Source organism: Odocoileus virginianus, chromosome 3 (genome assembly GCF_023699985.2).
Source record: "Odocoileus virginianus isolate 20LAN1187 ecotype Illinois chromosome 3, Ovbor_1.2, whole genome shotgun sequence".
Taxonomy (NCBI): domain Eukaryota; kingdom Metazoa; phylum Chordata; class Mammalia; order Artiodactyla; family Cervidae; genus Odocoileus; species Odocoileus virginianus.
Window position 1 is genome coordinate 3,667,125 of NC_069676.1, and position 14,676 is coordinate 3,681,800.

General features: G+C 46.9%; 1 protein-coding gene across 10 annotated transcripts in view; it reads left to right on the plus strand.

The window, feature by feature from the left end:
* Positions 1–14,676, plus strand: part of SUGP2 (SURP and G-patch domain containing 2) — a 31,202-nt gene that overhangs the window by 1,353 nt on the left and 15,173 nt on the right. For all 10 annotated transcript variants that reach the window (XR_002312251.2, XM_020884487.2, XM_070461368.1 and 7 more), the window contains 4 exons: positions 430–558; positions 4,517–6,124; positions 8,665–8,785; positions 13,469–13,956. Coding sequence is in view for 9 of the 10 variants with exons in the window: in XM_070461368.1 (XP_070317469.1) it covers positions 430–558; positions 4,517–6,124; positions 8,665–8,785; positions 13,469–13,956 (2,346 nt within the window). In the remaining variant the exon portion in view is untranslated. The remainder of the gene's footprint in view (positions 1–429; positions 559–4,516; positions 6,125–8,664; positions 8,786–13,468; positions 13,957–14,676) is intronic.

The window sequence follows — 14,676 nt, forward strand, 5'->3', positions numbered from 1 at the left end:
CTCTCAGAGCCTCTGCGCCATGTCTGTGAGATAGGAAAATAGAAATGGTGAAAATCATGTCTTTCCTAAACATCATTTGAAAAGGTTTATGCTCCTGTTATGTGTGCTGCTTTATACAGTCTTTTAGCAGCCCCAGGAGACAGAGCTGCTTTTATAGTGCTTCTTTTAAGGGATTCTGAGAAAATGGCCTCAGAGAAGCAAAATAGATTGTCCAAGATTGACATCCTTGTCTTACTCCTTCTTAACCAACCCACACCTGTGAGGTTCTTGTGGGCAGAGGTCCCCTTAAAATAAACCAGCCTTCCTCTGAAGTGCCATACCAGATTATGGATTACTGCTTGGTTACTCTGAGGATTAAGTGGAATAGATCAGGCTTTGTGAGCATTAGTTGTCACTGTTAGTGTCTTTTTACCCCTCTTCTCATTCCAGGTCAGAGAAACATGGCAGCAAGGAGGATTGCACAGGAGACTTTCGATGCTGTGTTGCAGGAAAAAGCTAACCGATATATGGACCCCAGTGGTGAGGCTGTAGGTGAAACTCTTCAGTTTAAAGCTCAAGGTAAATTGAAGTGTGTGGTTTTGGGGGGAGTGAGGCGGGTGGATGGAGCGTGTATTTAGAATTGGGGCCCAACCTGCAGTTCCTCAGATTTTACCTTTTTAAGTGGAGATAAAATTTTCTCTTGGTCCACCTGTTAAATCATTATGTAGAAGGAGGTATTGTCATTATCCAGAGCTTCTCCCCAGGCACCCTGCCCCACCTAAAGAAGGGTTCTTAAATAAGTTGCCTGACTCCGTGCCCACTATCACTAGGCCGCTTTGAGCTCTTATCAGGTCTTACCTGGATTTTTGCAGTAATCTCCTCCTGAAATGTCTTTCACTTTCTGGCTTCATTCCCTCAAATCTTCTCACCCCACAGATCTATTAATGCTAACTTTGCAGGACCAAGGCCAGACTTAGGCTCTTGGGGCTCCCTGTTTTGGTTTTACATCCTCAGACAAGTGCAGGAGCAGCCAAGTAACTAGTATGCAAGGTAGGGCCTTGGAGCCTTGTGGAGCTGCTGAATGTAGGCCCTGCCTGAAAACATTCCTTTTGCAAAGTTTTGAAACATCATGTCAGCAGAATAAAAAATGGTCCTAGTGTAAATTGCAGGACAACTTGGAGGTCCTGCCGCACAGTGCATGAGGCTCCTAGCTCCTATCCTCTGCTTTAGGCCTGTTGTTTCACTGACACTGTGTGCTTGTCTGTGTTGTGGATCTCTCATCTCAGCTCTGTGTGATTAATTCCCTCAGTCAGTAAGACCTGGTCCATAGGTGTCTTCCCCCAGGAGGCCCTAGTAGGCCTGGAGATTGATTTTACACTGTGTACTTGATCCCCTGCCATGGGCTGGCCTCCTCCAGGCCTCCTTTGGGCCTGTACTGTTTGCTGCTGCGCCAGCCCTTGAGCCAGCCTTGGTGTAGAGAAGCCTTCCTCGGTGTTGGCTGGATGAGTCTAAATGCTTGGGGTGGGGATAACTTATTATGTGCTTTGGACCCAGAGAAACTGAGGCTTAGAAGCTGTCTCCAAAGTCTTGAGTTTTCAAAAATTGTATAAGCAGCAGACAAAACCATTCCTGTTACAAAATATTGGAAGGATTAAGTAGTTAAGAACAGAATGTCGGGACTTCCCTGGCCATCCAGTGGTTAAGACTCCACACTCCTAAGGCAGGGTTTGATCCCTGGTTGGGGAACTGAGATCCCACATGCCGCACTGCGGGGCCAAGAAAAAGAACAAAATGTAAAAAACCTCTTTGCTGCTTCCTTATTCCTTGGAAGTAACGGTATCTGTGGTGTTTTGTGCATCCTTTAATTCCTTTAGCCATATATGAATCCTGAATACTTCATGTTTTCATATATATATATATACACATGTATGTTTGTGTGCATATGTACATATATACGTATATGTAAAACACGTGTATGTGTATATATATATATTGGAGATTTGAATTGGTTTCTCTTATCTAGAGACTCAAACACTAATACATATCTTAAGTTACCTCAGGGAAAGTTGGGGGAGGGGGAGACTATGAACCCAGTAGGATGCCAGATGGTTCTGGAACCATCTCTGTGTCATAGCACTACGTGGTCCATCGGTCAGCCTCTCTCTGCTGCATTTTTCTGAGGCCTTGTAAACCAGGTCCTGTTGGGCAGAACCCAGCCACTGCTCTTCCTGTAATGCTCCCACCGTAACCAGGCCGTCAGAAGCCGTCAGTATCTGGGTTATCTTGGCGGACTCCTGCTGGAACTCCCACTCCTGTCCCTTGCAGTCTGTCCCCACACAGCCGCCAGCGAGGCCCTCCTTTTGCTCCAGAGCCCCCTTGGCTTTCTGTCTCGTTCACAGTGAACTCTGGAGTGCTGTCATGGGCCTGGCTTGATCTGGTTTGCACCCACTTCTGTTTGCATCTCATGTCATAGTAGTTCACTAATTTTGCTTCATGTTAGAATCCTTTGGGGGCTTTTTAAAAGTCCTAATGCCTAGGTCACACCCCGTCCTAGTTAATTAAGTCAGGATGCCCCAGGGCTTCAGTGTGCAGCCGAGTCTAGGTGCTGCCTTCTTACCACTTTGTCCCTCCTTCCCTCTTGCACTCTCACCACCTTTGTCCTGTGCTCATCTCAGAGCTTAGTCCTCACACTCCCTCTACCTGGTAGGCTTCCCCATAGCTGCTCATTCTGACCCCTCACCCAGGCCTCTGCTCCTCAGATGCATTGTTGTTAGAGCTGCTCACCCTGACCAGCCTATTTAAAAATGGCTTTCCCTTTTCACATTCCCGCCGGTTTGGCATTTCCTTACACCTGAAAAATTTTTGTTTATCACTTGGCATCCTCAACTGAAAAGTCCAGGAAAGTAGGGACTTTGCTGTGCCTTTTCCCTGCTATAACGTCAGGGCCTAGAGCAGTGCCTATATACAGTGGGTGCTTAGTAAGTACTTGTTGGACAGATAAACTTGGATTTATACAAAGCCCTTGATTCCTGTGGCTTGTTGACCCATCACTACTTCCTGGCATCTTTCTCTCTCTTTTACATTTGACTTTTTGACTAGGTAATAGATTCTGAATCAGAAAGTAAGAAAGGTGCTCTGTGCAAATGTCTCCCTGAGGCCCTCTGTTCCCATGTGCCCACAGTTGTCTTCTGTTTTTGACTTCTTACAGTTTCTTTTTTCTTTTTGGCTGCACCATGCTGCATATGGGATTTTAGTTTCCTGACCAGGGACTGAACCCAGGTTCTTGGCAGTGAAAGCGTGAAGTCCTAACCACTGGACTGCCAGGGAATTCCCCTTACAGTTTCTGTATGCATGAATAAACAAATGCAAACATAGTTTCCTATTTTTCTCATTTCTGCGCAGAGGAGGACAAAAGCACATACTGTTCAGTTTCCATTGTGGTTTCTGCTGTTGTGGCCTGTTAACTTCTGCCTTCCCTCTTACTTGCTCAGCCTCTTTTTTCAGGTATTGGTTGGCTTAATGACCCTTTCTGAGGGAGCCTGTCAGCCACCTTTGGATCAAGTGCGCAGCTAAGGTCCAGCCAGCAGAGGTGGCTGCAGTGTCAGATGTAGCTCCTGCCTCAGTGGCACTGTTGGCCAGGAGCTCCTTATAGGAAGCCAGGGAGGCAGGCAGCCTCTAGAATGCCCGTCTGCTGTGTGATAGAAGTAGAAATACACAAGTGTTCCGGTCACAGTAAAGAAGACCAGGTTATTTGGGAACCAAATGCCCATCCCTGAGTCTAAAAGAAGGCTTGTAAAATAGAAAAAGTGAAGTGAAAGTTGCTAGCTGTGTCCAACTCTGCAACCCCATGGAATTCTCCAGGCCAGAATACTGAAGTGGGTAGCCGTTCCTTCTCCAGGGGCTCTTTCCACCCCAGGGATCAAACCCAGGTCTCCTGCATTGCAGGCAGATTCTTAACCAGCTGAGCCACCAGGGAAGCCTTGTAAAACAGAGGTAGGGCAACCGATCTGAGTGAGTGAGCAGCACTGCTGCCTAGCCTCCATGGACTATCGTCAGGCCAGATGCAGGCCCAGTACTCATAACTCTTCTGTTTGCATAAGTAGAAACCTAGGTTTTTAAGTGAAACTACACATATTCTCCGTGTGAGTTTCTTTTTTTTTTTTTATTTTTTTCCATTTATTTTTATTAGTTGGAGGCTAATTACTTTACATCATTACAGTAGTTTTTGTCATACATTGAAATGAATTAGCCATGGATTTACATGTATTCCCCATCCCAGTCCCCCCTCCCACCTCCCTCTCCACCCTATCCCTCTGGGTCTTCCCAGTGCACCAGGCCCGAGCACTTGTCTCATGCACCCAACCTGGGCTGGTGATCTGTTTCACCCTAGATAATATACATGTTTCAATGCTGTCATGTGAGTTTCTAAAATGCACTCTGACTGGGAAAGCACCCTGCTGGTGGTCTGCAGATCACCCACTTGCAGCCTCTGGTCTGACACATACCTTTGTGTTTCTTTTTGGATTGCTTATTTCAGATCTTCTAAGAACAGTCCCAAGAGCCAGAGCAGATATGTTTGATGACATTCACAGTGACAGCAGGTACACTCTGAGCGCATCTGTAACTCATCCTCGAGACACTGGGAGAGAAGGCCTGAGAGGTGATATATTTCCAGGACCTTCCTTCAGGTCAAGCAACCCTTCTGTAAGTGAAGACAGCTACTTTCGCAAAGAATGTGGTCGGGATCTGGAATTTTCCCACCCTAACTCCCGAGACCAGGTCTTTGGCCACCGGAAACTGGGACATTTCCGTTCTCAGGACTGGAAATTTGCACTCCGTGGCTCTTGGGAACAAGAGTTTGCCCACTCAGTTTCTCAAGAATCCTCTTGGTCACAGGAGTATAGTTTTGGCCCTTCTGCATTACTGGGGGACTTTGGCTCCTCCAGGCTGATTGAGAAAGAGTGCTTGGAGAAGGAGAGTCGTGATTATGACGTGGACCGTCCAGGGGAGGCGGACTCTGTGCTCAGGGGCAGCAGCCAAGTCCAGGGCAGAGGCCGAGGTCTAAACCTTGCTGACCAGGAGGGTGCTATCTTGGGAAAGGGGGAGACTCAAGGCCTGCTCACTTCTAAAGCTGGGGTTGGGAAACTTGTCATGCTGAGAAACGTGAGCACGAAAAAGGTACCCACTACGAGTCGTGTCACTCCCAAAACTCAGGGCACTAACCAAATCCAGAAAACCACCTCAAGTCCCGACGTGACCCTGACGACGAACCCAGGGACAGAAGAGGTCCAGTTCCCCACCCGGAAAGTCCCTCTGGGGCTTGATCTAAAGGATGTCCGGCTCCCCAGGAGAAAGATGAGCTTCGACATCATAGATAAGTCAGATGTCTTCTCGAGATTTGGGATAGAAATAATCAAGTGGGCAGGCTTCCACACCATAAAAGATGATGTTAAGTTTTCCCAACTTTTCCAGACTCTCTTTGAACTTGAAACAGAAACCTGTGCTAAAATGCTCGCCTCATTCAAATGCTCCTTAAAACCAGAGCACAGAGATTTTTGCTTTTTTACTATCAAATTTTTAAAGCACTCTGCTTTGAAAACACCCAGAGTTGATAACGAGTTTTTAAACATGCTTTTAGACAAAGGTGCTGTGAAGACCAAAAATTGCTTTTTCGAAATCATAAAGCCCTTTGATAAATACATAATGAGACTACAAGACCGGCTGCTGAAGAGTGTCACACCCCTGCTCATGGCCTGCAATGCCTACGAGCTGAGTGTCAAGATGAAGACCCTCACTAACCCCTTGGACTTGGCTATTGCCCTGGAGACCACCAATTCTCTCTGCCGGAAGTCTTTAGCTCTTCTGGGACAGACATTCTCCTTGGCCTCTTCCTTCCGGCAAGAGAAAATCCTGGAAGCTGTCGGCCTCCAAGATATAGCTCCATCTCCTGCTGCGTTTCCAAACTTCGAGGACTCTACTCTGTTTGGGAGAGAGTACATCGATCACCTGAAGGCCTGGCTGGTCAGCAGTGGGTGTCCACTCCAGGTCAAGAAAGCTGAATCTGAGCCAGCCCGAGATGAGGAGAAAGCTGTGCCTCCTGCAAAACCTGAAATTCAGGCCAAGGCTGTGAGTGGTCTGAGTGATGGTAAGGAAAGCAGCAGCAGTTTCTGTTTGTTGTGATTTGTTTGCGTTTTTGTAATGTCTCTTATTCTCTTTGATATTTGTACATAGAAGTTCTTTAGCCAGTTGGAAACAAATCAAAACTTTAGGAGAAAACTCACAGTGACTGCCACTCATTCATACATGCCTGCCACTCATTCTGTAAGCGTGTGGATGGATGGATGTACACAGTATTGCTTTACTATCTGGGTTGTTTGTATCATCTTACAGCCTAGGTTAAGAAGCCATGTTCCAAAAGTACCCCTTCTCTGCATGCCCCCCCCCCCCCGCCCCGAGTTATTACTCAAAAGGAAAGTAAATACAGGCCACAGTCTCCAAGGATCCCCCAGGCTTCTGAGGGGAAGAAATCACAAACCCAGCCCTGCCTGTGCTGGGATTGAGGGGCTATAGGAGAGGCCCAGCCCAGCATGGGGAGTCAGGAAGGCTGTTTCTGAACTGTTCTCAGGGCTAGGTGGTGGAGGCACCTTTCCACCTGCTCACTTTTCTAGACTGGCTAGAGGTGGAGAGATCACTTCAGTATACCTGGTAGCCTGCCGTTAACGAGTTGGCTTCCTGGGGAGCGGAAAGACAAAGAAGGTAATAGAAATAGAAGTGACTGGCTGTGTGGTGTCCCTTCCCCTCCCCCTGCGCTCCCAGGATGGATGTTTTCACAGCCCAGAAAGCCCAGAAGTCATGAGCACACATAGTGGCCATTGAGGAAGTCCCTTTTTCCTCTGATACAGTTTCTCGGTTCCATTGCCCCAGTCAAGTTGGTAAGTTGCATTTGTCCCTGAATTTCAGTCTTCACCCTCGTGGAGCCCTGACTGCTACAGGTGCTGCGTAGGTCCCTCCATGGATGGGCGGCCGCACCTACTGCCAGAGAGGGAGCCTTTCAGAAGTGAGCTCAGGGCTGAAGTGGGACCTCTCTTCCCCACATCCCCCAGAATAGTGGGGTGGAAAGTCTTTGTATCAGTGATACTGAGAGGAGCAAGAAAGCCCCCCACAGCCTCAAGTTGCCCACCACCGCCCCCTGGTCGCGCTGCTGCGCAGGCGTGCCTGTAGCTGCCATCTTGCTGTGCTGAAAACACTGCAGTCTGCTCCTCTGCAGGATTCTCAAAGGCTCTTTGCTGTGTTTCTGCAGCATTTGCTGCATCTTCCTTGACGTTGGAGTCATAATGCCTTTTATTAAAGGCTTCTGAGCCTGAGCAGAGCTGAGTCCTTGTGAAGTTGGCATCTGCCAAGCAGTGGCGCCTTGTCTGGTCGTCAGGGAGATGGCACCAGTGTCCACGTCTTGTGGGGCACAGGCTGGCACTACTTCCATTACTGTTAGAGATGCTGGGAGGATATCTTTGGTTGAATTTCTTGATTCTTACTATTATTTTCATTAAAAAAAAAATTGAATCCTCCTTTAAAGGAGATATCCACAGAAAGATTGCTGGGCCAAAGGTAAGATCCACTTTCTGGCCCTTAACTGTGGTCATTTTCTCTAGAGTTGGTTGCAGTGATGTGCACATTTTATTGTCTTTGAAAGCCTCTGACTTTGAAGCTCTTACTGTTTTGTAAAATCATGTAAAACTAGCAGTTATATAAAGTGAGAGCCAACAACAAAAAAGAAAGTAATTTCAGCGGGGAAATGAAATGACAACTGAAGGATTGATGCATCCTGTGTTAAGAACTCACACTGATGTTGAGAGTATTGATACCATTCCACACCAAACTGGAAAACCTCTCCAGTTCAGGGCTGATGTTTTATTGAATGAATGAACAAATAGACCATCTGTGCTATTAAAACTAGCAAATATCAAAGGAAATTCACACTTAAAAAAATGTTTTTTTTTTTCCAAACATTCAACAGATGCTTTCTATGAACACCTATCTTGGAACTATTGACTTTTTTTAATATTAACTTTTTTAATTGGACAATTTTTCTTTGTGAGCTTATGTATGTTTTCTGATTACACATCACATGTGTTTATTTTTTTATAGATAAAGCACACAAAAAAGTGAAATCCCTGCTAAATCTGCCACCCATAGATAACCTCTGTTAACTTTCTGGTATATTTCTGTCTGAACTTTTTTTCTGTGTGTCTATTTATTTGTATTTCTTCTTCCTTTTTTCATATTGCAAATTACAGTTTAGATACACTTTTTACATTATTTTATACCTAGCTACATTTTATGTCTTTGTTTTCCCCTTAATATTGTTAACAAGTTAAGCTGTATGCAAAAAGTGATAAGGAGTTGCTACATACCATTTTTCTCCTATAGAATATTGCTCTGTACAGTCACTTAAGTTTGCGACTGTTTCTCTCCTAGTGATTGTGCTACTATAGCTTTTGAGAGGATATTTTATATATTGGTTTCTAGAATAACAGGCTCTTTCCCTCTTTTCAATGCTGGTCTCTTGTGAAGGAGGATTTCAGTTGCTGGTGCCTGCTTAGGCTCCACCCTTAGGCTCTATCCTGATCTTCCTAGGCCCCATGTGGTCCAATATGTTTCTCAGAGAAGACCTTCTGTGTGTTCCAGAGGTCCCCCAGCGAGCAGATCACAAGGTGGCGGACATCATCGACCAGCTGGTTGCACGCGTCACTGGAGGCAGCCTGTCTCCCAAAGAGAGAGCTCTTCTCAAGGAGGACCCTGCTTACTGGTAGGTCTCTAAATGGTGCTCTTCTGAATCCACCTGTAAAGTGCAGGGCAGTGTTTCTGTTGCTTTGATGGTGTTCAGAGAAGAAAGTGAAGTGTTTATTTTGAGCTGTGGTGTCAGTCAGTAGGAAGAGTATGAGGGTGGGTCTGGTTCATATGGGTTCAGATTCCTTGTTTGTGCTGATTTGAGGATAAGGTGAGAGACGCGGGCAAAGAGAGTGTAAGATGAGGAATACGTCACAGCAATTGTTTGTGATTTATTTCTGCTCTCTGTTCAACTGTCTTCCTTTTGTCTTATTGCCTCTTCGCTTGAATAGAACAGTTTTTTAAAATTAAAGTTTCTGCCATAAATATTAATACAGTATTTGCTTATTAGAAAAGGAAAAGAAGAGTAGAAAGTTGGGCGAAGCCACCTGTGCTCTCACTGGCGCCCCCTGGCATTTGGGGATGTTTGTTAGCATCTTTCTGCTCCTTGCAGGCGCTGTGGTCTTTCACACGGTTGTGGTTATGCTGTGATATGCCCTACTCCTTTTACACAGGAAAGCGCTCGTGTTTCCTGCTTTTTGTAAACATTTCAGATGGCTGTGTTTACTGGTCTGCAGGATAGGTGATCAGTTTATTTAGCCATTCCTCTTTTTAGAATTTTTTGTTTTTTAAAGAACATGCCCTTCCCTTGTTCATTTAAATTTTTTAAGAAGTTATTTGTTTACTGGATTGAGTCAAGTCTTAGTTGCCTCCTGTGGCATCTCTCTCTGAGGCGCGTGGACTCCAGTTGTGGCGCATAGACTCAGTAGTTGTGGTGTGTGGGCTCAGTTCTCTGTGGCATGTGGGGTCTTAGTTCTCCAACAGGGATTGACCCTGTGTCCCCTGTGTTGCACGGTAGAGTCTTTTGTAAAAAATTTATTTATTTTTGGCTACGCTGGGTGTCTACTGCTGCGCGCAGGCTTTCTCTAGTGGTGGTGAGCGGGGGCGGCCCTTCGTTGCAGGGCGTGGGTTTCCCGTTGGTGTGACGTCTGTCGTGGAGCATGGGCTCTCGGTGCGTGGGCTTCAGCAGTTGCCGTGTGTGGGCTCAGGAGGCGTGGCCGCAGGCCGCATTGTCCCTTGGCATGTGGGCTCTTCCCCAGCCGGGGGTCACACCCGTGTCTGCTGCGTTCACAGGTGGATTTGGACCAGCCGGGAGATCCCCGAATTTTCTGTTCTTGCTGTTGTAATTACTAAAGATGCTTGAAAGGTAAAAATCTCTGTGTAATGGTGCCAGAGCTTTGGTGCTTACCAGTATGATTTCCAGGAGGAGAGTTAGAAATTGTTTTGGTTTTAATTTTACAGAATTCTTTTTTTTTTTTTTTTTTGATTTTACAGAATTCTTGAATTCACCTAGGCTATGTTCACATGTTGAGTAAGACAGGCATGTAACTTAAAAGGTAAAAAAAAAAAAAAAACCCCAATAACCTAATTGCCCCAGTATCATTTATTGAATACTTTTTATTTAGCAAATCTTTTTTTTGTGTGCACTTGGTACCATTCTAAGCACTTTACTGATTTAAGCACTAGCTGGCCGAACCCTCATAAACAACCTCTTGAAGTAGATATGTTGTCATCTTTACAGACAGGAAACTTGAGGCTTAAAGAGGTCTCTTGCCTGGAGGATGCACAGCTAGTGGCAGACAGAGCTGAGATTCACACTCAGGCTCTGTGGTCTCAGCCAGTGCTTATGCTGAAGGAAGGGGTCTAGATAGCCTCAGACTGACAGATGAAAACAGGGACCGGTTCCTTTGGGTAAGATGCCATGTAGACTTGAAAGACCCAGGGACAGTTTCCAGGGGATTGTCAAGGTCATTGGGCTGGAGGGAAAGGGGACCCTGAGAAGACTGGGAGCGTGTGTCCCTGCCCCGTGACCGCTGCACACTCCCCACAGGCTCACGGTCACTGACAGACTCAGAGCCAGGCTTGGGCGTATGTGTGGTGGCGGTGGGAGGGCCTGCAAATCAAACGTAAGCATGTATTTGAGGAAAATCAGCATCATGAAAGAGGATCATCAAACTCAACAGATCTGACACCTAAGACAGAGTTACTCTAAGATAAAGAAGATTGTCTAAAAACACATATGTGATTAATAGTCTTAGATGGATAATAGCATAGTATATCCATGAAATAGGAACTGCTTATTATGGAAAATAGCCAATTAAGGATTTTAGAATTGAAGAATGTGATTGTTGAAATAATCTCAGTGGTTGGCTGATAGAATTGACCTGAATGAAGAACAGATTAGGGAGCTGACTCAGAGACTTGATCACCTGTGAACTCCTTCAGAATTACCCAGAGCCTATAAGAGTGTGCAAACAAAGTGTTAAAAAAAAACAAACAGTAAACATGTTTTTGGTGTATATGTTTAAATTCTTAAGTCAAAGTAGTACTTGTATGTGATTTACCAAAAAAATCGATGTTATCACAAAAGGCAAAATGTTTCTGCCATGATCCATTCTCATGCCAGTTCCACTCTTTTTTTTTTTTGGCCATGCCAATGCAGCCTGTGGGATCTTTATTCCCCAACCAGGGATCAAACCCATGCCCCTCCTACAGTAGAAGAGTGGAGTCTTAACCATTGGTCTGCCAGAGAAGTCCCTGAGTTTGCTCCTTAGAGACAGTCACTTTTAGTTCTTTAAGCTTCTTTTAACAGTTAACTGTTATATCCCTAGAGATGACACACCTATGCTGCTCTTTTTTTTTTTTTTAAATGCCTGAGCTGTGTGTCTTGTGAGATATTAGTTCCCTAACCAGGGATTGAACCCAGGTCCTGGCACTGAAAGCACCAAGTCCAAACCACTGGCCCACCAGGGAATTTCCCAAAGCATTTTCTTCGTAACAAAAAGTATATAATTCAAGCCTCACAGCAACATGGTGAAGTAACTTATTGTTATCACCCATCCGATCTTTTAGGTGGAGAAACTGAGGAACAGAAAGATTCAGTAAATCTCCCAGCTAGTAAGTGACTGTGCTGGAGTTTGAACCTGGCAGGCTAGCTTGGGAGTACTCTGTGCTTTTGATGTTATGCTCCACTAGAGCTGGGGGAGATGGGCTTGTGACTGATGGGTTGAACCTGCACTTGGCATTAGAATCGACCACAGAAAGGGCCTCCCGTGGTGGGGATCTGGATCACCTGGCGTTTACTCCACTTTCTGCCATGGATAGGGGGCTGCATTTGACTTGAGAACTGGAGCATCCGTGTTGGTCCATCTTCCCTTATGTGGGAACCTCAGCTTGTTAGGGTGCAGCCTTTCAGGATGCTGCTGCTGGCCCAGCAGTGTCTAGGGCAGCAGAGGAGCCAGCACAGCCTGTTCCCCCAGGTCCAGCCGGGCCTGGACTGTGCAGTGAGCATCAGCAGGAGCTCCACACAGAGCCGCCCACGAGGGACACGCCACATCCCACAGAACTGCCAGTATCCTGCTGCGCACTGCCACCTCATGGCCGGTCCACTTCTGCCACTGGCAGTGGGGAACCTCATCTAGTATACGTGCTGCCGGAGTGAGCACGGGGAACCTCATCTAATATATGATCTCAGTAGCAGACAGTCCAAGAGCCTCTTGAAATACTGCCATACTCACCAGACGCTACTTGTTCTTTAACACAAACTGAAGTTGAACATTCATAAAAACTTTGGTATGAATGAGGTCATGGAGAAAATTACAGACCATCCCAGGAAAGGAAAATCATGTTGGCCACATTGTGCAATGCATAAAACTTGAAGCCAGCAACAGCATAAATAAAACTAGCTTCTAATAACTTTTGTATGAAAGAGAGTTAGAATTAAAATTAGAAACTCTTCAGAAGGAAGTAGCAGGTTGGGGGAAAGGTACAATCTTGCATGTGTTTATCAGAAATAAAGAGTGAAGATAACCATTCAATTCATGAGGCAAGGAAAAAATGGTGAAAAAAGCCCAGAGACTAGGAAGGAAGGGTTAATAAAGATGAAAGAAAGTGCTAATGAAATGGTCTGCAAAGTAAATAATGTGAAAGACCCCTCCATTGCCCTTTCTCACTCACTCCTTAGAGCAAATTCTTATATTTACTTCTTATTCTTTCAACCTGTGTGAAAAAAACCAAATATACATGGATGTTATGTACACAAAGGCAGTTTCACAGGGTATGTTTTAATGTTGGATTTTGCTTGTTCTTCATGGGCTGTATCATGGATCTCTTTCTGTATTAGTACATGTAATGTCAGCACATGTAACTCAGACTCCTCTTTTCTGTACTCTTCTCCTTATGATTCTGGCACATGATTTCACATCAGTGGCATGCTGTCCTTGATGATGAAATTAAAAGGTCGCTGAGTGCCCACCACTGGAAGGGTATCACCTCCTGAAAGCATGTCCGGGAGCAGACCCTGCCGTTCCCTGGCAGCAGAGGGCTTCCGTGTGGGGCCGCCAGGAGCTGTGAGCCCCTTCATGCTGCTGGAACCCAGGGGGAACCAACCAGTGCTCCATCAAAGCTCCTGGTCACCCTCTGGTCACTCTGAGCAGGGCACAGGCCCAGGGCCCAGCGCTGGTCCTTGGTAGAACTGGGCAGAGCCTCTCCATCAGCAAGGGGGCCACCAAGTGGAAAGGGTTTGCAGAAGTGTATTCACAGCAGCAATTTGGCTGTGCTGGTATGTTCACAAATGTCCTGCTGTTCCTGTTTTGTTACATAGGTTTTTGTCTGATGACAGTAGTCTGGAGTATAAATATTACAAGTTGAAACTGGCAGAGATGCAGCGGATGAGCCAGACCTTGCCAGGCACAGATGAGAAGCCGACGGCAGCAGAGTGTGCGGTCCGGGCGATGCTGTACGCCCGGGCAGTCCGCAGCCTCAAGAGGAGGCTCGTCCCAGCGCGGCGGCGGGGGCATCCTCGCGCTCATGGGCTCCGGGGCTGCAAAGTGAGGAGAGCCACCACTGGGACCCAGACCCTGCTCTCCTCAGGCACCAGGCTGAAGCACCATGGCCGGCAGGCCCCGGGCTCCCTGCCGGGCAAGCTGCCCCAGCCGGACAGAAATGATGCTGCCAAGGACTGCCCCCCAGAGCTGGCTGGACCCTCACCTCGGGACCCCAGCCCAGAAGCCTCCGGCCCATCCCCCAAACCAGCAGGCATGGATGTCTCTGAAGTCCCTCAGACCTCTTCTCCCTGCCTGTCTGCTGATGGTGAGTGCTCACCCCTGTCCCTGTCCTTTGGGCCCCAGCCTCAACTCTGATCCATCTCCAGGGGTCTCTGCAGAGTCAGGCAGCTTCAGTGGGCTGGGCTGGGCAGGGCAGCAGGCGGCAGTAAAAGGGATCTGGCCAGGATGGTGCACACCGAGGTGCTCTCCTCTCGCCTCATCACAGGGCTGGCCCTGGAGTCCTGCTGCCCCCTTGCTCTTATCCTGAGTGCGGAGCCCGCAGGAGTGCTGCCGCTGAGTCTGCATCTCCCTGCACGGTTCCCCTGCTGGCCAGCAGGGCGTGCCATGTGCCCGTGCTTAGGACGTTGAGCTCCTTGATCCCAGTCTCTATTCTTGCCCCTTGTACTTCTCATCGGGTGGCCCTGGTTTGCGTTCTGTTTCCTCTTCCCTGCTAAGCTCTCTCGTTTCCTTCCTTTGAGTTAGGTGACTTGCAGCTTCTTCTGTTTCTCCCAAGCATTGCCTTCTCCTTCCACAACAGGGCTGCCCTGTGGCCAGTACTTCCCCTCAGCACTAGATGGGAATGTAGAGGGAAAAATCTACTCAACTGATAACATTTTTCTAGTTATTGCTGTGTAACAAGCCAGTCCAAACTGTGACTTCAAACAGAAGGCATCAAATGTTGTTTCAAGTCACTAGGCTGGGCCTGCTAGCTGCAGGCAGTGGCCAGTAGTCAGGGACTGTTAGCTGAGGAGATGGAGCTTGTGGG